Source organism: Hyperoodon ampullatus, assembly GCF_949752795.1.
Source record: "Hyperoodon ampullatus genome assembly, chromosome: 3".
In the NCBI taxonomy this organism is placed as follows: domain Eukaryota; kingdom Metazoa; phylum Chordata; class Mammalia; order Artiodactyla; family Ziphiidae; genus Hyperoodon; species Hyperoodon ampullatus.
In genome coordinates this window covers 32196621-32218858 of record NC_136916.1, presented here as the reverse complement: position 1 = coordinate 32218858, position 22238 = coordinate 32196621, and the positions used below count along the sequence as shown (strand labels likewise).

The 22238-nt window shown below is 54.2% G+C and overlaps 1 protein-coding gene across 1 annotated transcript; it reads left to right on the top strand.

Moving 5' to 3' along the window:
• Nucleotides 1-2176: 2176 nt before the first annotated feature.
• Nucleotides 2177-21977, top strand: CTSH (cathepsin H; the record flags this gene model as incomplete). Its single annotated transcript, XM_079700651.1, has 12 exons — nt 2177-2267; nt 5820-5851; nt 6531-6636; nt 8188-8258; nt 8838-8942; nt 11506-11592; nt 12342-12397; nt 14205-14286; nt 15625-15693; nt 18219-18325; nt 20142-20267; nt 21058-21977. 12 exons carry the CDS (start codon nt 2177-2179, stop codon nt 21131-21133), a joined length of 1008 nt encoding a protein of 335 aa, XP_079556777.1. The 3' UTR covers nt 21134-21977.
• Between the last annotated feature and the right edge of the window lie 261 nt (nt 21978-22238).

Genomic DNA, 22238 nt, shown 5'->3' with positions numbered 1-22238 from the left:
ATCTCCCTCTCCCTCATCTCTCTGAGCCTCCCGCTTTCCTCTTCTGCTCTGAATGGCCACTGTGATTACATCAGGACCTCTCAGCTAATACAGGATAATCCCCCCAAGTCAGCTGATTTGAAGCCTAATTCCACCTGCAAAGTCCCTGCCCAGCAGTCTGTAGATTGTGTTCGATCAAATAACTAAGCGATGGAAACTAGCATTCTGCCCACCATCCCTGGCTCAGCACTCTGTGTCCAGCACCAGTCCTCAACCTCCCCTCTGTGGGAATACAGAGGACCAAGACTACAGAGAAACCCTCACAGAGGTGACGCCTGGCTGGAGCCAGCAGAGTAGATGAACTCACCAAGAAAGTGGCTGCAGGGAGCGAAGGACGGAGAGAGAGCCCAAGACTGAGCCCGTATTTGGGGTGAGTCACTATTATGGTGTCACGCTTGGGACCAGTGTTTTACCTGTAACTAAACTGTAAAACTATGTTTAACCACTCTGGGAGGCAGGGCACCTACTCCCATTTTACAGATGAGGAAACTGAGGTCCTGCGGGGGCAAACCACTGGCCTAGGTCACATGGTGAATCTGTAGTAGGACTAGAACCAAACATCAGTCTATAACTGACCAGGCCAGTGCCTTTCACATCTCAGGCCTTCTGGAATGAACCACAAAGGAGGGTCATTGGAGACCCAGCACAGGGAACGAGTTTGGGGTCTGAGGTCTAATACTAGGGCCTTCGGTCCTGCCACTCTCCAGGTGGCTCAGATGGGCAGAAAGATGAGGTGGTTCCTGCACACCTGAAGGATAGGCCATCACAGAGGCTGGACACCTTTATCCCCAAGCCAGGGGCTTAACTTTCCAAATAGCAACCATGCAGGGTCTTTTCTCAGACATTTGCCTCAAAGCACACCCAAGGGGCATCCAGACAGGGGCTGATTTATAAACTGACAAAGATCTGCTTTATCTGAAAAGACAGTGTCTGCTGGCACTGCTAACTTTCAGGCAGATTTAGTGCCCACCCTGAGTGGTTACCCTGAAGCCCTGTAAGTGCCGATTCCAGAGCCATACCCAGACCTGCTAGTCAAATCCCAAGACAGAACTCCAGGAATCTGCTTCCCCAGGAGCCTCACAGGCAGAGTCTGGGTGAGAACTAGGTTTCCTCCTGTCTGAGGGAGGGAGACATAAGACAGCTCACATCTGAGAGGCCAGCCCTAACAGGCTCTGACCACACCGAAATGCCTCGGGCTGCAAAAGAGCAGGGCGAGCAAGTGCAGTAGGTCAAACCTGGGTTCAGGCTCCTTCTGCACACTTACTGGGAACGTTACCATCAACTCTTGGAGCCTCAGTTTCCCCATTTGTAAAATGGCAGGTCCACAACCTGCCACTTGGCAGGGTGACGACCTAAGTGAAGAACCTGGACCCACTGGGTGCTTGACAGGTTGCTGCAGGCAGGTCTGATCATCCTCTCCTCTCCCTTGAAGCAACCCCTGTGCATGTTTCCTTCATTGGAGATGTTCATTGCTTTATTTATCTCACACCCAGACTCATAAATCATATTCTTCCTTTTTTCAGATTTGCAAAAAAGAAAACATGGCCCTACAGCTGCTAATAGGACTTTCTCAGCAGAAAGACTTTAGACTTTCTGCGGGGGGGGCGGGGGTAGGGGTGGAACAAGCTCATAGAAACAGCTATCTACTTCCTCTAGTTTAAGTTCATTCCAAGGCTCAAGGGACAACCAGGGGAATGTGATTAATGAGGGTGGGAGATGGGGGCTCTGGGGTGGGGACAGGCACCACCCTCGCCCATAGTGACTGCCAGTCCCGACAGACCGGCAGATCTAGGACCCCGCCGGACGGAGCGGTCCAACTCTCCTCTGCCCTTCCTTGCGGAGAAGGAGAAAGGGGAGTGATGTGGCCAGGACGGGAGGTCGAAGGCGCTCCACTCCCATGAGCCTGGCGCTCCGGGCAGTCCTGCAGGGTCCCGCCTCCTCCCGCCTCCTCCCGCCTCCTCCCGCCTCCTCCCGCCTCCTCCCGCCTCCTCCCCCCGCCTCCCGCCTCCTCCCCCCGCCCTCCCACCCCCGCCCGGCCCCGCCCCTCGCGCCCTCCCGCCCCCTCGAGGCGGCTTTTGGCTACCTGCCCCGCGGCCTTCGCAGCCAGTGCGCCGGCCGGGTCGCTGCCATTGCCACGATGTGGGCCGTCCTGCCGCTGCTCTGCGCCGGAGCCTGGCTCCTGGGCCCCACCGCCTGCGGCGCCGCCGACCTGGCAGTGAGCTCCCTAGGTACGGGGACGAGCGCCCCCCGAAAGGGGCCCGGCAGGTCGGAGACTCGGGGGACCTTGGGCGGGTGGGGACTCTGGGCTCGGGAGCAGCCGGGCAGCGCATTTCCCAGGCCCGAGGCTCAAGGGCTCTGCGGGTCGGGAACCGGGTTCCAGCCAGGGTGACCTGTGTGACGGGGAGGGGGCGGGAGGAGGGGGAGGTTTGGAGGGCGGGCGTCTCGCGTGAGCCGAGGAGCGGGTGGCTAGGTGCCCAGGGTCCCCCTTCTCGGGGCGCTGCCGAGACTCGAACGCCACAGCAGTCCGCGGCCCCTTCTGCCCTCCACCCCCCACCTGGAGACTTAGAAGACGTTGATCTGCCCCTGCCGGAGGCAAGCAGGGACTTTCCAGCCTTTCCTCGTAGCTTCGAGGGACTTGGCACATAGGGGATCCCCAGAGGCGCCTTGAGAGTCTGTCTGTACAATGGGCTGGACGGGCTGTTTGGAGGAGTGACCTGCACTTAGACCAATAGCAGTTTTAGCCCCTGAAGACGGAGGGTGTTTGTTCCAAGGGCTCAGGGTGGTAAGGTCCAGCCCCAGGGCTCCCCTTTATGGCCAGGTGGGCTGTGAGTGGCCCAGCTTCATGCTGCTCTTACACCCCTTCTATTGCTGGGGGTCCAGCCACCTCCCCAGGCTGAAGACTCGCCCCTGCAGCCTCCCTCCTGCCCTGCCACTCCCCACCCTCAGCCTCTGCCCACTGCCCACAGGCTCTGACCTCAGCAGACCACCAGCCCCCTCACCCTGAGGACAAAGAATTGTAGCCAAAGAGCAGCCTGGGGATGGGACAAAGATCACTGGGGCTGAATCTTTTCGACCAGAATCTTGCCTTATTCCTCCCGACCCATTTGTCCAAGGAAGTCCCCCAGTCTTGCAGACCTGGGAGGATGCCCAGCTCCAGCTCAGTCCCAACCTAAGGAAAACCCAGCTGCCCCCAAGCCAGGGCTTTGCTTTACCCTGGCTGTGGCCTGCGTGGAGGAGGAGGGCTGGTGCTGGAAGCCGTCTTAACACCAAAGCAGGGCTTGGCAAACTTTTCCTTATGTAAGGGGCCAGATAGTAAATATTTCAGGCTTTGTGAACCACACAGGCTCTGTAGCAGCTACTTGTGTTGAAAGCAGCCATAGGCAGTGTGCAAATGAATGAGTGGGTTGTATTCCCGGAAACTTTTACTTATAGACACTGAAATTTGAATTCAAATGATTTTAAGGTGCTACAAAATGTCATTTTTTAAAAACCTTTTAAAAGTGTGAACACTTTTAGCTCGTGGGCCGTACAAAAACAGGCTAATGCCTGTTCTAGATACTCCCACGTGGTCCCCGAGACAGGGCGGTACATGAAGGATGTGTGCTTTCTTCCAAAAGTCACAATGGATTGAAATGGATCTATCTGAGATTGGGGTGAAGGGTCACCAGAGATCTTTCTCGCCCAAGATCATCTCTGGCTTTTTCTTCTGCTGACCTCCAGTGAATGAGAACTAATACTGGGTTTTCACACCTGCTTGTTGCTTTTGAAACCTCTGGAGGCAAGCACTGGTCAGTTGTCCTAAACTCCATCTGCCTTAAACCCTGGTCCTAAGTTGAGATCTGTCTTCCTCTGAAGCCATCAGCTGTAGCAGGGCCTTAACTAGGATTTGCAATCCTCTGAAACCCCACGCAGGGCATATATTGGGGAAATGTGTATTTCTTCTCCAAGGAAAATGGCTATCACTTGCTTTCTGGAACAGATCTGTGACCCACAAGGGGAGATCCTAAATTCCATACAACAGTGATCTTCAAACTGTGGGGTGTGGATCAGTGGGGAAACACAAAAAGTTCCAAGTGATACCGGCACAGACAGGGAATCTATTTCCAAACCCTTTACTTCCAAGAGAAGAGAGGACCTCACCGAAGTATCAGCTGCCAGGGTCCTAGAAATAATGTTGCGTAATGGAGCACCATGTGATTTGGGGCGTAGGAAGGAGTGCAAGGAATTGAGTGACATTGCTCTAAAAATTGCCTTCTGTTCCCAGAAGCAATAAGCAATGAACAATCCTGTTTATTTGAGCAGAATTTCTCAGCCCTTTTAAAGGGCTGAGACAAAGACCAGAATTAATGCTAACCCATTCAAGAAAATAGGTAATATTCACCCATGAATATATAAATCCATGGGGAGGGGGGTTGTTAGTAAAGTTTAATTTACCTCATTAAGAGATGACTTTCCAATACAAGTTTACTTTTTATGTTTAACAAATACTTTTCATAAGGTATATTTGACATGTTTTAATCAGGGTTAATAATGATGGTGATGATGATGACTTAATCCAGAATAAATTTTTATAATAGAGGTATATGGGTCACAGGAAGTAAAAGTAATTTAAATGTATACTTTCTGTTCCTGTTGTTGCATAAAAGGATGCTAGAGCGACCAAGTATAAACACATGCTCCCTTAGGGTAAAATTCTGTGAGATGTGGATGGAGATGGGAGTTCAAGGAGAAAAAGAAACTATCTAAAACATCCAGCTCTTATAGAAGGACTTGTTCATGTTATTGATGGTGGATATCAAATCATGATGGTATCATGGATCCTTCTGGCCAGCTTTAAAAGAATGATGTAACAGTCTTATTTTTATATGTCATTCTTTACAATAAGCTGGAATACATCCTTTGCAGCTATGAAAATTTGAAGTGCAGTTTTTAGATAACTTAAAAATGTACAAGGGTGGATATAGTAGGGGTGTACAAACGACTGGCCAGCCCGTTTTTTGTAAATAAGTTTTATTGAAACAGTCACACCCCTTCGTTTTCACACACAAGGGCAGAGTTGAGTAGTTGTAACAGACTGTAGAGACAGCGAAGTCTAAGATATTTACCATCTGTCCCTTTAACAAAATTTTGCCCACACTTGGGATATATAGGTTTTTAAATTAACTTCTTCCTGCAGTATGGCGCAGAAAAATGCACAAATCATTAACTATGCATTTTAATGAATTTTCATAATCTAAACATACTCGTGAAACCAGCACCCAGATGAAGACATACAACATCACCAGCACCCCAGAAGCCCCCTCTGTACCCCCACTAAGGATCACCACTATCCTGACTTTTAATAGCATAGGTTAGGGGCTTCCCTGGTGGCGCAGTGGTTGAGAGTCCGTCTGCCGATGCAGGGGACGCGGGTTCGTGCCCCAGTCCGGGAAGATCCCACATGCCACGGAGTGGCTGGGCCCGTGAGCCATGGCCGCTGAGCCTGCGCGTCCAGAGCCTGTGCTCCACAACAGGAGACGCCACGGCAGTGAGAAGCCCGCGTACCGAAAAAAAAAAAAATACCATAGGTTAATGGCATGTAGTTTTTCAAAATTAATTTGGAGTACAAAAGTGGTAAGAGTTTGAGTTCCTCTTCATGTTCAGCATTAGATAACACCATTTTTGATGTGTTAAATTTAGCCCAGTTCCCTAAAATGCAAATCAGTTCTGATGTGCCCTACTTGGCTATAGACGTTACTGCAAGACACCCAGGCCTAATTTTTTTTTTTTTCTTTTTGCAGAGAAGTTTCACTTTAAGTCATGGATGTTGCAGGTCAGTGTCCAACTTCTTTCTGAAGTTTTTCACTTCACTAAGTTTCCTGTTATCAAATGAAACTGTGCTGGATTTGAGATAACGAAGAGGGATTTTCCAACCCCATCTCCCTGGGTCTTTCCCAACTGGGAATCGGTCGTCTTTCCCAACTGGGAATCGGTCAAGCACTGGGCAAGATTCAGTTAAGTGAATTCCTTCCAGTGGTCCCCAGTGATGAAGTTGGCTAGGAGCCTTTCAAGCCTTGAGATTTGTTTCTGTATTTTGTATTCACGTCACATTGTGTGCTTGCTGCAAAATCAGTTGGAAAACACTAGTGTGCGTATTTTTGAAAAATGGTGATTTCTGCCATTAACTTGACCTAGTACCAGCTGTGGCGTCCAGAGGTGACCTGCACTTGGCAGGTCCTTCACCAGGGCCTCTTGGTCTCTTGACTGACTCTCTGGCAGCTGCATGGGCTTCATTCTGGCCACAGGTCCCCAGAGGCAGCGGGGGGTTGCTTTGTAACTTCCCGACTTTCACCACAGAGACCCAGGGCAGTGTCCTGCCTGTGATACAGATTTGGCCTGAGAATCATGGCAGAAAGAAAACCTCCAATCTTCCTCTTAGAAAACAAAACTGTCTCCCTCTGGGTGAGCTGCATCCTGTTTCTGTGACTTATTGCTGATGTGTTTTGTTTCAGCACCAAAAGAAATACAGCTTGGAGGAGTACCACCACAGGCTGCAGGCGTTTGTCAGCAACTGGAGGAAGATCAGTGCCCACAACGCCGGGAACCACACATTCAAAAGTACTGTGGGGACACCTTTCCTCCGGGCTTCTCGCCCATGGCAGGAGGGAGCACCTCAGATCTGGAAGGAAATCAATGAGTGGTGCCACTGATTAAAGGGCCCACTAGGGGCTTGGGGTGGACGGAGCAGCAAACCAGGCTCTGAAGCTGGGCTTGGCTGACCTCAGATTCTGGCTCCGCCATTATTCTCTGAGATTCAAGGGGTTGTAGCTTTAGGACGATGCTGGTACCCCTGGATGGTTGTGAAGTTTACGGGAGGTGTACAGAAGCCCTGCCCTGTTCCTGCCATCTGCGGGTCCAGCCCAGATGCTAAGCCCCTGGATTGCTGTCAGGGCAGCCTCTTTAGAGACATGCCCTGGACTCATGAGCAGCCTCTTAGGACATCTGCCTTCCCTCCGGGTTAGTTTCACTAGAAACACACACAGAGTGCGTGTATACCGAGGGCTCAGAAATGACGGCAGTGTCAGCTAAGTTGGTATTGTGGGCAAAAGCATGAGGTGGAAGGAAACCTGAGCTTGAATCTCACTTCTGCCCAGTATTGACTGTGTGACCCCGCTCTGAAGTTTTACTTGACTGTAAAGTAGAGAGGATAACGCTCCCCTCGCGGGTTAGGAAGACTGAAGGAGGTGGCAGGTGGGCAGGCACTTGGCGCAGGTGTGCTGGTTCTGTACGCTGCCGTTCACCAGACTCACTGATGGGGTATCTAAAAATATGGGTGCCCAGGCCCCACCCCAGACCCATTACGTCTGCATCTCCAGGGTGCAGCCCAGACATTTGTACTGTTGAAAAGCTCCCCCACGGGACTTCCCTGGTGGCCCAGTGGGTAAGACTCTGTGCTCCCAGTGCAGGGGACCCGGGTTCAATCCCTAGTCAGGGAACTAGATCCCGCATGCATGCCACAACTAAGAGTCCTCATGCTGCAACTAAAAGATCTCACATGCCGCAGCAAAGATCCCGTGGGCCACAGCTAAGACGTGGCACAGACAAAATAAATAAATAAATATTACAAAAAAAAAAAAAGAAAGAGAAGGCAAGCTCCCCAGGGAATTCTGAAGCAAAGTGAGTTTGACCTTAGTATATTGAATTACAGTTGACCCTTGAACAATGCGGGGTTAGAGGCACCACACAGCTGAGAATCTGAGTATAATTTATAGTCTGCCCTCCACATAGACGGTTTCTCTGTACACCCAATTCCTCTGTCTCCACAGTTCTGCATCCAAGGATCCAACCAACCTGGGATCATGTTGCACTGCAGTATTTACTATTGAAAAAAATCTGTGTGTAAGTGGATCTGCCCAGTTCAAACCATGCGGTTCAAGGGTCAACTGTAAAATCAACTATACTTCAATAAAAAATAAATCAAAAAAAATTTTTTTGAAAGGGTCAACTGTACATGACATTTAAAAATTTAAAGGAGCCAAGTTGCAGGGGGCTGTAAATTGGACACACATGAACGTGGGGTTTCATTATTTTTTCTCTTTATTAGTGACTTACTGAGCTCCTCTTTTTTGTTGTGTTTTTTTGTTTATGGTTTTTCCTTCTCTTTTTCAGTGGGACTGAACCTGTTTTCAGACATGAGCTTTGCTGAATTAAAACACAAGTATCTTTGGTCAGAGCCTCAGGTGGGTGTTACTCATTGTGACCAAATCTGAGTCTTTTCGCTCAAACCTTTGGAATCAGCTCATAGCCTGCTCTGCTTCCAGAGCGGTTCGGCCCCTCCCCAGCTGCAGCTGGGGGGCCCCCAGGTTCTTGGGGGATCCAGACATGTCAGCTCTCAGCAGTTCGTCAGTCCATGCTCATGGCCTCATGCAGACCCCAAACTTAGAGTTGCTGGAGAAAATACAGTTGCCCCTTAAAACTGAAGTTCGGATAAGCAACAAATAATATTTTAGCGTAGGTATATCCTAAATATTGCACAGGACAGACACTACAGACTTATTCATCATTTATCTGAAATTCAAATTTAACTGGGTGAACTGTATTTTTATTTGCTAAATCCGCCTACCCTGTCCTAACTACCCCCAATCTGGGCTCCCAGAAGGACCTGTCATTTAGCATTTGGAACCGATGGGTGGAGGTGGGATGGTCTGACAGCTACAGTCTTTCTTATTCTCTCTTGGTGATTCCACTTTAATTACATACTTTTCCATCAAAACGGTTTCTCTTCTTCCCCCTGAAAAAAATGTAATTCGTTGTTTCAGAATTGCTCAGCCACCAAAGGTAACTACCTTCGGGGTACTGGTCCCTACCCACCCTCCATGGACTGGCGGAAGAAAGGAAATTTTGTCTCACCAGTGAAAAATCAGGTATGCCTGACAATCCCCACCTTTCCCCCGCCCCACACCAAATAGCCACATTTTCAGGCAGTATGCCAGGAAGAAAAACTCAAAAGAATCCCCAAACACAGAGAGTATATCCCCAACTCTATTTTTTTTCTCATCATCTCTCTAGCTGCCTTCCTCTGAAAGGCTGGGAGGTCATTGTTTTTATGGATGGCTCTGGGGGATAAAAGCGTATTTCTTCACTGGGCTGAAGTTTACCCATCCCCCGTGTTCCACCCCACTGTGTAAAGTTCCCCGTTGGCCCTAGGTCTCTTCTACAGTCACCCAAAACATCACGTTCTGTGTGCCCTTCAGTAACTGCACACCGGTACCCCGTTCCTACTGCCCACACATCTTTTCTTCCCCGTCCTCCATACGCTGCACAAGGCACCAGGGCCCAGCCCCTCCCTGGCTGGCTGCTTTCCCATAAGGGAGCTGCAGGAGGTTAGTGAACAGAATGGAACCCAGCATTTCAGACGTGCTCTCAGGAGCACCCCCTGCAGGGCACAGCATGTCTGGCAAGGGGAGTGGCGGCGTCTTCCCCGCACTCACAGAGGTGAGGACCGGGCCGCTGGCTGGAGGGTCCCAGCACATTGCTCAGTCCTGGAGAGTCTGGACCCACCCCCTGCTGTCCCCTGGAAGTGACAGTGCATGGCCTTCTTCAGGAAGATGCCGACCTCTCGATCCCAGGAAATAATAGGTGAAGGTTTCCCTCCTGGAAGCACTTTGCTTTCCACTGAAACTCTTCATGAGAAACATTTTCTCCCTTTCCTTAAATCCACATGGCACAGCTCCAAATCCTCCCAGGCTCACTGGGTTCCCAGAACCTGCCTAGTGATCTAGACGTTTAAACCAGCACCCGGAAGCCAAAACAAGTCTCCCGTCCCAGCAGTCGGAGGGGTAGAATGAAGTCGGCCCTCTGCCCCAAGCCCCAAAGGCAGCTTTTAGACCATCTGAGAATTCCATGACCGTTCAAAGCAACAAGCGTTAAATGTGGAAGCCCGAAACCTGCTCACCCTTTGGGCAGGTGAGAAGGGGAAGTCTGCCAAGAACGTTCTGGGTCCTTGTGTTAACTGACCCTCGGGCAGGACGGAGCCCCGGGGCGGAGGGGCCAGAACAAGGCGATTACCCTCATGGGTGTGTGTGGTCTCTCACTGTAGACACCATGCGGTTACAGATATGGTGACCGGATCTGACATTAGCTCAGCAGCCTTGAGGGTTTCTCACTTTACAGAGGAGGAAGCGCTGAAGGTACAAGGCAAGCAGACGACAGAGGGCCCTTCCATCCAGGTCTCTGCTCAAGGCCAGTGCTGGCCACTCGGCCCTGCCCTGCCTCCTGCAGTGGTGGCCAAGCCCAGCCTCTGACCAGCCAGAGACGCTCTGACCAGGCCCTCCCTCCCTGCCGAGGGAAGGCTTTGAGAGGAAGAACTGGGGCCCGGGGTAGGGTGAAGGCTCTTTCCAGGGAGACAAGCAGTGAGGACTCAACAAGGACAGTGAGGAAGGGAATCTTAGGAGACGCTTCAGAAGGAAAATACGGAAGACTGAACCATCAAGGGGCAGAAAAGAGACCAAGATGCGGCTGAGAGAAAAACACAAACAGCAGCTGATATTACAGAGCCGGTGGGGTAACTGCACGACCGGCAGGATCTCATCTGCCCCTCTGACAAACAGCCCTGTGAGGCAAGCACGGCTGTTCCCATGTTACAAATGATGAGACCGAGGGTCAGAGGGGGCAGCAGCTCGCCCAGGCCAGACGGTGGGTGTGGGGCAGAGCTATGATGTGAACCAGGCTGGCAGGCTCCAGCGGCCGACTCTGAGCCCTCGGGAGGCGCCGGGAGGAAGGTGGCCGGGCAGCGGCAGTGACCGTGGCAGAGGACGGGGAGATGGACGGATGGGGCAGGACACGCAGAGTCTGAGGGGTTTGGGGCGTATACGGGTGGGATCATCTGGGAGACAGGGTGTCTGGGCCTGGCTGGGGGTCAGGGCTGAGCATTTGGGGAGTTGTCAGTTTAACAGTTGGGACTGTGGGTGAGATTGGAGGTGGAAAGGTGAGAGAGAAGGTTCTAGAAACAGGACTCTGGCGAGTCCTTCTGTTGGAAGACAGTGGGAAGAAGAGGAGCCAGCATAAGATTCAGAAGTAGAGGGACCTCCCTGGCGGTCGAGTGGTTAAGACTCTGCGCTTCCACTGCCGGGGCACGGGTTCCATCCCTGGTCGGGGAACTAAGATCCGGCATGCCAAAAAAAGATGCCAAAGAACAGAATAGCACAGAATGGGGTCGGGAGGGAGGGCTCTGGTCAGGTAGGCCGGTGGGGATTGGTAGCGAGGGGCCAGGGTTGGGAGTGCACGGGCGCTCGTCAGCGGTGGCTGCTGCTGCTTCCCCTGTGCGAGCCTCGGCCTCCTCATCTGCAACACGGGGAGAAGGATGCCGGCCTCGCGGGCCTCATGAGGGTCAGGGTGGACAGTGTGGGCCAGGGCTTTGTCAGCTGAAGTCACGGGAGCCTAAGGGGTCCTGGTCCCTGACCTCCCTCCCCTCCCCTTGGCCTCTAGGGCAGCTGCGGCAGTTGCTGGACCTTCTCCACCACTGGGGCCCTGGAGTCTGCTGTCGCCATAGCAACTGGGAGGCTGCCCTCTTTGGTGAGCGGATCAGCCACGATGCTGGGGGAGGGTTGCGGGAGAGGGGTTACAGCTTCGCTCCAAGGCCTGTTTCGGAGGGCCAGGCCTGGGCCGTCAGGCTTCTTTGTGGCTTTAGCTGACAGTGCCATTTCAGTTGGACTTCAGGTGTCCCAGCCTCACGGACATGCAGCGTGCAGACCTCAGCTGACACTTCAGAAGGAATGAGGCTTGTTGAGAAGGTGGCCCAAGGGCTCATCCCTGGGTGGGTCGGGGTGTTCCTCGGTGTGGCCACCTGAGGCCTTCCGAGAGCAGAGGCTGCCTGGGAGGCAGCCCTGTAGGAGCTGTGCCCCCTCTCCAGCTGGTCACCTTCAGGCAGGGAAGAGCCCCTGAGCCCCTGGAGCGAGGGGTGACTGCCCAGCCGCTGCCTCCTGTGTGGGGAAGAGGGGCCGGCAAGGCTGGTGAGGGCCACCAGGAACCGGCTTGACGGAAGGCCTGTCCCCTCCCCCTCCCATCTGCCACCACGGGACCCCAGGAGCCACACGTACGTGCACACGTCCAGGGCCCCCCGTGCCCTCTCACCTGCCCGCTTGGCTGCCAGGCCGTCGCTGAGCTTCTCGCCGACAGGGGCCGGCTGCTGGGGAGACAGCCCTTGTGCTCCGGGAGCTTACCATCTGGTGCCCTTGGGCGCGGGTGGGCGGGGCCGCAGGTGTGGGTCAGCTGGCCCAGCGCTGGAGGCACTCAGCTCACCGGGTGTGCGTTCCTCCCTCCAGGCCGAGCAGCAGCTGGTGGACTGCGCCCAGAACTTCAACAATCACGGCTGCCAAGGGTACGGCCCTGACCGGTGGGGGTGGGGTGGGGGGCGAAGCCCCTGCTCATTTCCCGGGGTCACTTCTGTCGGGCCTCATACGGGCCGGGCACTGCCACAGCCTCTGCCCTCGGTGGGAGCAAAATCGGCCCCGCTTGTGGAGGGGAAGGTCACCTCACACGCCCAAGGTCCCTCAGCTGGAACGGCCAGAGCTGTAATGCAAGCCCAGGCCTGGCTGGTTCCAAGATCCGTCCTCGTTCCCTGGTGTCACCCGGATTTCACCCCACAGCACGTTTGGCCTCACCGGCCACCAAGGCCTCTGGGCGAGTGGCCGAAAGAATTAATAGAATGAGAAGCACATCATCCTCCAAAACCAAGATCCACACACAGGTGTCTGGCTGGCCTTTCCACAAGTTCTCTAAAGCTCTAGCCACCCCAGCTCGGCAGGCCGCGTGGAGGAGCTTTCCTGTAGATGTGGTGCAGGGTTCAGGCATAAAGGCAGCGTCTCTGCTGGGCCTGCTTTCCTGGCTCTTTTTTTTTTTTTTTTTTTTTGATTTATTATTTTGGCCATACCACGTGGCTTGCGGGATCTTAGGGCCCCGACCAGGGATCAAACCCGAGTCCACAGCAGTGAAAGCACCGAGTCTTAACCACTGGGCCGCCAGGGAATTCCTCTGGCCCACAGGTTCTTAGGGATTTACCCACGTTTCTCCGTGTCTCCAGCCCTCGTCTCCTCCTCACGTGCTCTGAGACCTTTCCTCGGGATGAGTGGCTTTCCCAGAACATACGTGTGTAAAGCCAGGCCCTCGTGGTCCCCTAGGGCACGCTGCCGGCCTTGCCTACCTGCGGCCCATCCCTCTCCCGGGTGAGTCCTGGGAAGGCCTGGTGCTCCACCTGCTCTGACAGAGCCAACACGAGGGCCTCCACACTCGGGCTGCGTCTGGGAGTCAGGGGTGAAGCCACGGCCTAGTTGCTGATCCACCATCATATCATGGTTAGCCTCATGGCTTTTTGGTCTCTTTCCTCTTTGCAACTTATAAACACCACCCATCACAAGTCTGAAAGGGCATCCTGGAGCCCCACCATTTTTCCGAGGGATCTGTTTGCTTTGGTTTACTTCATTTTTTCGTTCATTCAGCAAGTACAACAGCACCTGCCCTGTATGTAGGCACGAGGGATACAGCAGCTGATGTTCTAGCTGTGCCACAGGTGGGGTGGTGACAGATGCTCTGGACAAAAACCAGAAGGGACAGGAGGTTGATGGGGAGCTGTGGCTGGATAGCTGTTGAGTCTTCTTTACTCCAGGAGGCAACACGAGGTAGAAGAAAATCCACCTTTGGAACCAGATCCTGGCTGTAGCTTTGGGGCCCTGGGCAAGTTGTTCAGCCTTTCTGAGCTTCAAGAAATAACAGCAGCTACCTCCCAGGGTTCTGAGGGGTTGGAGAGTCATGTTTGCAGAGCGCCTGCCCAGGCGGGGCCCAGTGGGCACGGTGGTGGCAATGACAGTCAGCTGGGAAGATCCTGTCGGGTCCTGTTCCTGACCGAGCAAGGGGCCTGGCTTCCAGAGGTCTCTGTCCCATGGAAGCACGTGTGGCTGGACCTTGGACCCTCCTTGATGGCCTCTTCTGAGTCTTTTGAGCTGTATCCTGAGGCCGGGCAAACAGAGTGGTATTGCTAGCCCCTCGGAGACTTCTCTGCCCCTGGGACATGCCCCAACCACGGCCTCCCAGCCCTGCCAGGGCAAACGTCTGGCAAGCTCCAGCCCCTGCAGGCCCCACCTCCATCGGGGCCAGTCTCCGGTGGGCACAGCTGTGTATGCTTCTTGCAGGGGTCTCCCCAGCCAGGCCTTCGAGTACATCCGGTACAACAAGGGCATCATGGGTGAAGACACCTACCCCTACAAGGGCCAGGTAACTCTGGGCAGCCTGGGCTCCGTCTTCTTGATCTGCAGTGCTCCCCATCTCCGTTCTTGTCCCAGCCTCGGAACACATCTCTTCCCCCGCAGCCCCCTGGAGGACTCCCCACTTCCACCTGGATTCTCAGAATTGTCTCTTGCAGCTCACTTTCTCCCCTCCTCTGCTTGCCCAAGCCCCACCTGTCAGCCAGCCGGGGGCCTCTTACCGCCCTGTGTGTGGCAGCACCGTCAGGCTGCCCCGCCCTGCCGTGAGTGCACCGGACGCCATCTGTTGGCTTCTTCCCTCCCCGTTCATGAGGACAGCACTCCTGGGCCCACACCCACTTTGTCCAGGGCCTCCCCTGCCATCACCTCAACCCCGCCTGTGCACGGCTGGGCACCTCGACTGTCCCACAAACCCGGGATTCCTCCTGTATCTCCCCTCTCAGCGACGGGAGGACCACCCTTCCCTAAAATGTCTTGGCAGCCAGTGGTCCGTTCTTGGGGCGGCCCCCTGACCCAGACCTCGCCTCAGTCGGCCTTCTGACCATCCTAGACCTTCTCGCATCTGCCCCTTTGGTCCATCCTGTGTCCCTGCCTGCGCTCGGACCTCGGCTTCCCTTCACCCTAGATCACTGTGGGTGCCCTCTCCTTGGGCCCCCCCAACCCAGGGGCCGCCAGAGTGGCCTCTGAGACTCAGCTCTGACCACACCCTGCCTTGTTCAGAACTCTTCAAAGGCTCCTCAGGGCCTGCAAGAGAAACTCCAGACTCTTCCGCCTGCCTTTCGAGTCCTGCCCTCCCCCACCTCACGCAGATCTGTCTTCCCAGTCTTGGCTTTTACCTCACTCTCCCCTTCATAAGCCTTCTGCTCCCACCCACCCACTTGCTGGTTCCTAAACGTCAGGTCCTGCCTTCTTGTCATCCTGACCGTCTCTCCCGCCTCAGAAGGGCTTGATCTTCCCTCCGTGTGTCCTGTGCACCTGCCTCTTGTAGGTGAAGTTCCTTGGGCTGAGACTGGCCCGCCCTTCCCCTGCTGTGCAGGCTCTTACTCGGCTCCATTTCTCGGCAAGCTTCCTTGGACTGGGCCAGGCCCCTTCCTCATGCTCCCAGCAGGTGCCATGCGAGCCCACCTCTGCCAAAGCCAGCTCAGGACCATTCCCTCCCACTAGACTGTGAGGTCCTTGAGGGCAAGGAGGCCTCTAATTCTCTCATAAGTGACCTCATCACCCAGGCCCTGGGACCTGTAGCTTTTGCTTTATAAATGTTATCAAATTGCATAGAGGAGGCCTGAAGTCTCAGCCCGGGGCCGAGCATCCCTAACCTGTATTCTATGACCTTTGCCACCCTGAACAGGATGGGGACTGCAAGTTCCAGCCCAGTAAGGCCATTGCTTTTGTCAAGGATGTAGCCAACATCACAATGGTGAGTACCGATCCTTCTCTCGGAGAGGGAATGTGTTCTGATCTGGAGGCCAGTCTCCACTGCCGTCAGATGGCCAATGGGCACTGCAGGGCAGCCTTTCCGAGCAGCACATCACTTTGATTCAAAAGTTTTGATTATCCTTGAATCTCAAGCACCATGACGGGGGCAGGGTGGAAGACAGAAGGGAAAGAGCAAGAGACTGGCGGTCGGGTGCTCTGGTTCTGACCTGGGTCTGTACAACTCTTCCGTCTTGTGTTTCAGTTTTCTTGTCTGTAAAATGCAAGCAGTAATCCCCATCCTACCAAAGAGGATGTGAGGATGTGTGTGATGTCAGGTATGTGTGTGCGAGATCGAAGGTGAACGCACAGAGTATGAATGTGCGTCAGTCAGGATAAACCAGGTTATGCTGCAGGAACAGCTCCAAAATCTGGATGGCTTAAAACAATCAGATTTTATGTCTCATTCATGTGACGTCTCTTGGTTTAAGCAGGGCTGTTCTCTGTGTCATTGGCTTCACTCCAGGACCCAGGCGGAAGGAAAGAGAGTGGTAAATTATGCACTGGCTCTTAAAGCCAAAACAAGTTGCACAGCCACACCTAACCTCAAGTGGATGGGGAAGTCCATACTTCAGTACAGTACAAACCATACTCTGTTTGTCCGAGAGGGATCCGGAATAAGTGTGAACAGCCCTCGTGACTCCACTGTTTGCATGTTTGCAAGCATGGGCAAACATGCATAAGGAGTGAAAGAATATTTCCACGGGTGTGTGTAGGTGTGACGTGTGCTGATGAGAGCAGGAGGCTGAGGGTGTGTGCCCACAAATGTGTGTGTAAGTCACAAACGTGATGTCTGTGTAATGACAGTAGCTACCATTTAATTAAAGCATGTGCCATGCAGTTAGCAACAGTAATGAAATTTATGGAGTGCTGACAGGAGCTATACCAACCACTTAACATGTATTATCAAGACAACCCTAGGAGATAAATGTCATTATCACCTTCATTTTATAGGTGAAGAAAGGTTCAGAGTGGTTAAGTAACATGCCCAAGGCCACAAAGCTAGAAGTGGAAGGTGGATTTGAACGGAGACCATGTCATTCCAAAATCTACACCCTGTATTTGGGATGTTTCTGACTATGGTAGATTTATCTTCAAACAAGAGCCAGTTTCTCTTAGATACACTCACCAAGGGCTGACCCACTCTGGCCCATTTGTATCCCATTAGGCAGTGAACCAGGACCTCAAAGGTATCCCTTTTGCCTGGTGCCCATGGCACCTGCAGGGCCCTAAGAGCAGGCCAGCACTGGCGTCCGGCCCTCCTTGGCAGGGCCGAGGCATGGCCACAGGAACGGCTGGCCCCACGACATGCTCTCCCTCTTGGTGAGCAGGCCTCCGTGCCTTCCTGGTCTCATCTGCCCTGACCTGTCTGCGCTCACAAGGCCTTTTCTGAGCACAGGGAAGGAAGCGGCTTGCTTACCAGGCAGCCATTTTGCTCTTTGCAGCTGGGTCACTGCCTGCCCCTCCAGGGAGGTAGGACGGAGGAAGGGCTGGTGCCCCAGCCCCTCCAGCCTGACCCTCCCTCAGCAGAGCCCTGGCCTCAGCTCACCCTCATTTCAACTCCCTAAGTCTCCAGCCAGGGGAATGGCCTCCTTAGCTCACGCTAACCCAGTAGGTCCCAGCAGGGATGCTTTAAGAAATCCTGCTGCATGGGCCCCACCCTGGAGATGCTGATGTAATCGTCTGGGGCGCAGCCTGGGCACTGAGATTTTTGTAAAGCTCCCCCGGTGATTGCAACTGCTGCTCTCGCCCAGTCTCCGCAGCTCTGTTCCAAAGCCGCAGGCTCCAGGAAGCCTCTGACTTCCTCACGCCACCTTCCCCATTGGACGGGGATGCATCCTCCTCGGGCACGCACACACATTCCTACCACCGTCTGGGCCTTATCTGCTCATCGACTTCTAACCCCTGAGTTCTACCAAAAAAAGCTCCTTAGACTGGCGTTGTGGGTGCAGGGGGTCCTGCGGGTGGGAGTGGGGGAGTCACACCCATCTCTGGAGCCCCTGGAGCCCCTGGTCCGTCCATGGGAGGGCCTTGGCATGTGGCTGTGAGCGAGTGAGCGAATGAGTCCACGCTGCACCCTGGGCCTGACCCGGAAGGGTGCAGGATTCCCTCGGAGCAGAGCAGGGAGGGGGAGAGAGAGGAGCGCACGGTCCAGCCCAGCAAAGCCAAGGGAGGTCACAGGGGAGCCAGGGTTTGGGAGGAGGGGCCCACAAGCCAAATAAAAAACCCCAAGGATCCCGGCCATTCAGGCGCAAGAGGGCAAGTACCCAGGGCCTGGCTCTGCTGTAAGGAAGGGCGGCTCCCCCTTGGCGGCAGCGTTTTGGTCTAAAACAGACTTCTCTTCCCTCCTCAGAACCATCGCTTTGAGCCTCTGTCCCCTACTTTGGGGCAAAGGGCCGTATTTTCACAAGTGGGGTGGGGAGGTGGCAGAGGCCACGTGTGTCCACCTGTCGGCCCCTCTGTCCACAGAACGACGAGGAGGCGATGGTGGAGGCGGTGGCCCTGTACAACCCTGTGAGCTTTGCCTTCGAGGTGACTGATGACTTTCTGATGTACAAAAAGGGTGTCTACTCCAGGTGAGCCGGGGAGGGGCTGGGTGGGCGTTCCGCACCTTCCGCCAGTGCATCAGCCTGCAGCCCTGAGGGTCAGGATCCACGGTCCCCAAGTGGGAGGAGGAGAGGCAGTCACATGGCTGGTCAGGGCTGGGGTCCCGGCCCCCATTTGAGCCCAGAGCTCACCCTTCCTCAGCAGAAGAGCTGCCTCGTGATGAAAACCTGTGTTCAGAAATTTGAAGATGTGAAATAGGAAATAGCTGCTTTCAGACGCCAGAATCCCGTGCTGAAGCCTCCACCGCAGGGTTTTTCAGGAAGCCCGAGTTCTCTAACACTGGTGTCGTCTCACCCAGGCCTCTTGCCTGTTTTGCAATGTGAGTTCGGCCACACTTCCGGTAGCGTCTCCTTCATGGCCTCTTGTCATCTGGCCATTCCTAAGTGCAGGTGTTCTCCAGGGCTTTCTCCTCAGCCCACTGCCCTCTTCTCACACACTCCTTGAACTCCACGGCCAGCTGTTTGCTGAGAAATTCCAAGTCTCCATCCGCCAGCCTGGTCTCTGCCGGGCGTTAGATGCACAGATCTAAGGGCCTCGCCACCGCATCAAGCTGGATGGCCCGGATGGCCCGTGGAAACCTCAGATCCTGCGTGTTTCCGTCCCTCACCAGACGCTGCCCCATTAACACTGCTCAGAAGCGTGCTCTCCGCTCCCTCCCCGTGTCTCTGCCCACCCTTGCCTCCTTCCTGCTCTGTCCTTGTGCCCTCACCGCTGGTCCATCCTCCACTCGGAGCCAGAGTCAGCCTTCTGGAACACCCTTCTTGCCACACCAACTTCTCCATCCTCCAGCATCTCCCCACCGTCCCGTGTCTTAGCTCGGCCGGGGGAACCCTCGTGATCTGGTCCTTCTTTCTCCAAGCTCATGTCCCGTCAAAGCCACCCGCGTCCTCCCTGTTCCACCCTGTGCCCCTGCCCCACTGAAGAGCTCATAGCTTTATGCGCGTCCCCTGCCTCCCCAGGGAAGCCCCTGCCCCACCCCGTTCCCACCTGGCTGGATCCCCTCCCTCGGGCTCCTGTCAGCCCCCCAGCCGTCACAGCCCTCGGTCCACTGTATAGAAGTAGCCTCTCTGCCATCCTCCCTGCCGAAGGAGGCGTCCTAAATCCAGGAGCAGAGTTTTGCACGCTGCTGGTGTCTTGCACCTCGTCCCTGGGCCTGGCACGTACCAACAACTCAGTTACACGTCGTCTCAGTGATCACACGACCACTGCAGTTTGTCCTCTTGAAATTTTCAGAATTTCCTCATGAGAACTACTTCACCAGCTAAAATGAGAAACCTATGTAACTGTCCCAAATACAAGGTAATCTTAAAATTACATACAGTGGCAACAAAGCAATGCCACGTGAAACTCCAGCCGGACACTGTTGCCCTCAGAAGGTGCAGCAGGAGGGCTGCTCGCTCCTTGTTATGAAAGAGGCATCGGAAAGCGCCAGGTGTCAGAGCTGGGCCGGCACCACGCTAAATCGTGCTCCTTTGGGTGAGAAGAACCCAAGGGGCTGAAGAGAATACTTCTCTTGCCCTGTGACTAAACGAGAGTTAATTCACCACCTTAAATGCCTCCCAGTCTCCGCTTTGCGAAACCTTGCTCTAATTCACTTGTTGGATGTGATCGAATCACCTTTTTTTTTCTTTGGCCGTGCTGCACGGCAGGCCGGATCTTAGTTCCCCGACCAGGGATCCAACCCACATCCCCTGCAGTGGAAGCGCAGAGTCCTAACCCCTGGACCGCCACGGAAGTTCCACATATTTTCCATATTTTCAAGCCTCTTTCATTTTCATTTTCCAGTACTTCCTGTCATAAAACTCCAGATAAAGTAAACCATGCAGTCCTGGCTGTTGGGTATGGAGAAGAAAATGGAATACCCTATTGGATCGTGAAGAACTCTTGGGGTCCCCAGTGGGGAATGAAGGGGTAAGCAGCTTCCAGGTCCCATGTGATGGGAGGGGGCGTGATTGCTCAGGTCTGGGGGCCCTCGGAGTGTGCGGGGGGGCCTCCTCCACCTCAAATGTGGCTTCCAAGAAGGGGCTGCTAAACAGAGCCTTTAGCCCAGGCCAGGGAGAGGGCAGCATGAGGATGTAACCCTCACACCCCCAAGAACCCTCCAGCAGCCCCTCCCATCCTGGACCCCAGATTTTGATGACTCTGTGTCCAGAACAGGAGTCCATTTGGCTCAGGAGGTTCTATGACCACCACTAGGAAACAGTTCACAACACAGGGCCCTGCTGGGACTAAGCCAGCGTCTGGAAGGGCCTGTGGGTGAGAAATCCAAGCACCAAGTTTACCCGATGGCTGACAGCCCCTCCTTCTAGAATGGGGCTGGAATCAGGTGGCCTGGGTACATAACCTTGATGGGACTTTGTCCCTGTCTCTTCTCTGACTCTGTGTCGTCATCTGAAAAGGGGGTTTTCATCTGTTACCCGAGGGGTCCCAGTGGTGATTAAATAACTATGTGAGGGCCTAGGCAGTGCTAAGAACGGGGCCCTCAGGAAACTCTGGGACAAGTGAGATATGGTTCAGGGGGCAGCCAGGTCGAGGGAAGAAGTTACTCATAGGTCAGAGATTTCCTGGTGGTCAGATAAACCCAGTACTGCTGTTTTGTGAGTAAATTCAGAGGGCCTAATCCCTAGAGTCAGACCTTGGTTCTGGAAGGGCCTGTGGAGAGGAAGCCGCCAGCCAGGCCTCAGCCCGTCCCTCTGTGCAGGTACTTCCTCATGGAGCGCGGGAAGAACATGTGCGGCCTGGCAGCCTGCGCCTCCTACCCCATCCCCCTGGTGTGAGCCGGGGCGGCAGCAGCAGCAGCAGCGACTGGTTGGTGGATGGAGGGAGGACTGGGCAGCCTGGGGCCTAAAACCCTGCCCTGGAGGAAGTGAGCGGTGGGAGACCCCCCAGGGCCCCGAGCCTGGAAACCCAAAGAAAACCACGAGGAAGAATTCCATGGAGCAACAAGCCCACGCACGTCTTCTGACACAGAGGTCACCATGTGCCTTAAGCATGGTTTTTAACTGACTCAGCACCACATGGACAAAGAATGTTCTTTCTTTCCAGAAGGGCTGCTTTTCCCATTTGGAGGAAGCTCCACTGACAGTCTTTTCTGTGGTCTTTATTGAATAAACCTTCAGTGAGCACCTCCCCAAGTCAGGCTGTGTGCTGGGGCCTGGGCCTGCCTCCAGGCCCTGGACTCCTAAGAGGGAGGCACCAAGGGGTGGCCGGCTCTCTGGCTGGGAGGACGGCGTGAGTGCTGGCGCCACTGTCTCCCAGAGGTGGGACCCGGGAGGAAGAACAAGGAGGAGCTAGTGTGCCAGGCCCTGGCAGAGCCAGGATTCAAACCCACAATACCGGCCCGGAAGCCTGTACTTCTCCACGGGGCCTCCCCCGTCCCAGCTTCCTGCTCCTACTGCCCTGCCCCTCCGCCCGGGACTGCCCCCATCTCTTCCTCCCCTTATGCTCCCGCCACCTCCACCATCCCTTCTCTTGAGAAAATGGGGTCTCCAACCAGAGGGTGGCCGTGGAGTCTCTGCTGCTTCCCGATGCCTCTGGGCTCCAGGGAGTAGGGTCTGAGGCACGAGTTGGTGCTGTTTGTCCTACAGTTCACAGATGTACCTAATAAAATCTTTCATGTCATTTGGGCCTCCTGGAGAGCTAATGGCTTGAGACTTGTTATTTTCATGACAAGCCCTATTTAGAGAATGCAAGTGTGGTTTAATCTGTTACAAAAGTCTAGTAACATAAGACACCACAACAATAAGTCAAGACAAAAACTTAATAAACTTAACAGTAATCGGATGAAATTCAATCTATTTTATTCTAGTTAATCTACTCTACATTTTTAAAAAACACTAACATGAAATGAAAGCATAATTCCTTAATACAATAAAGATCCCC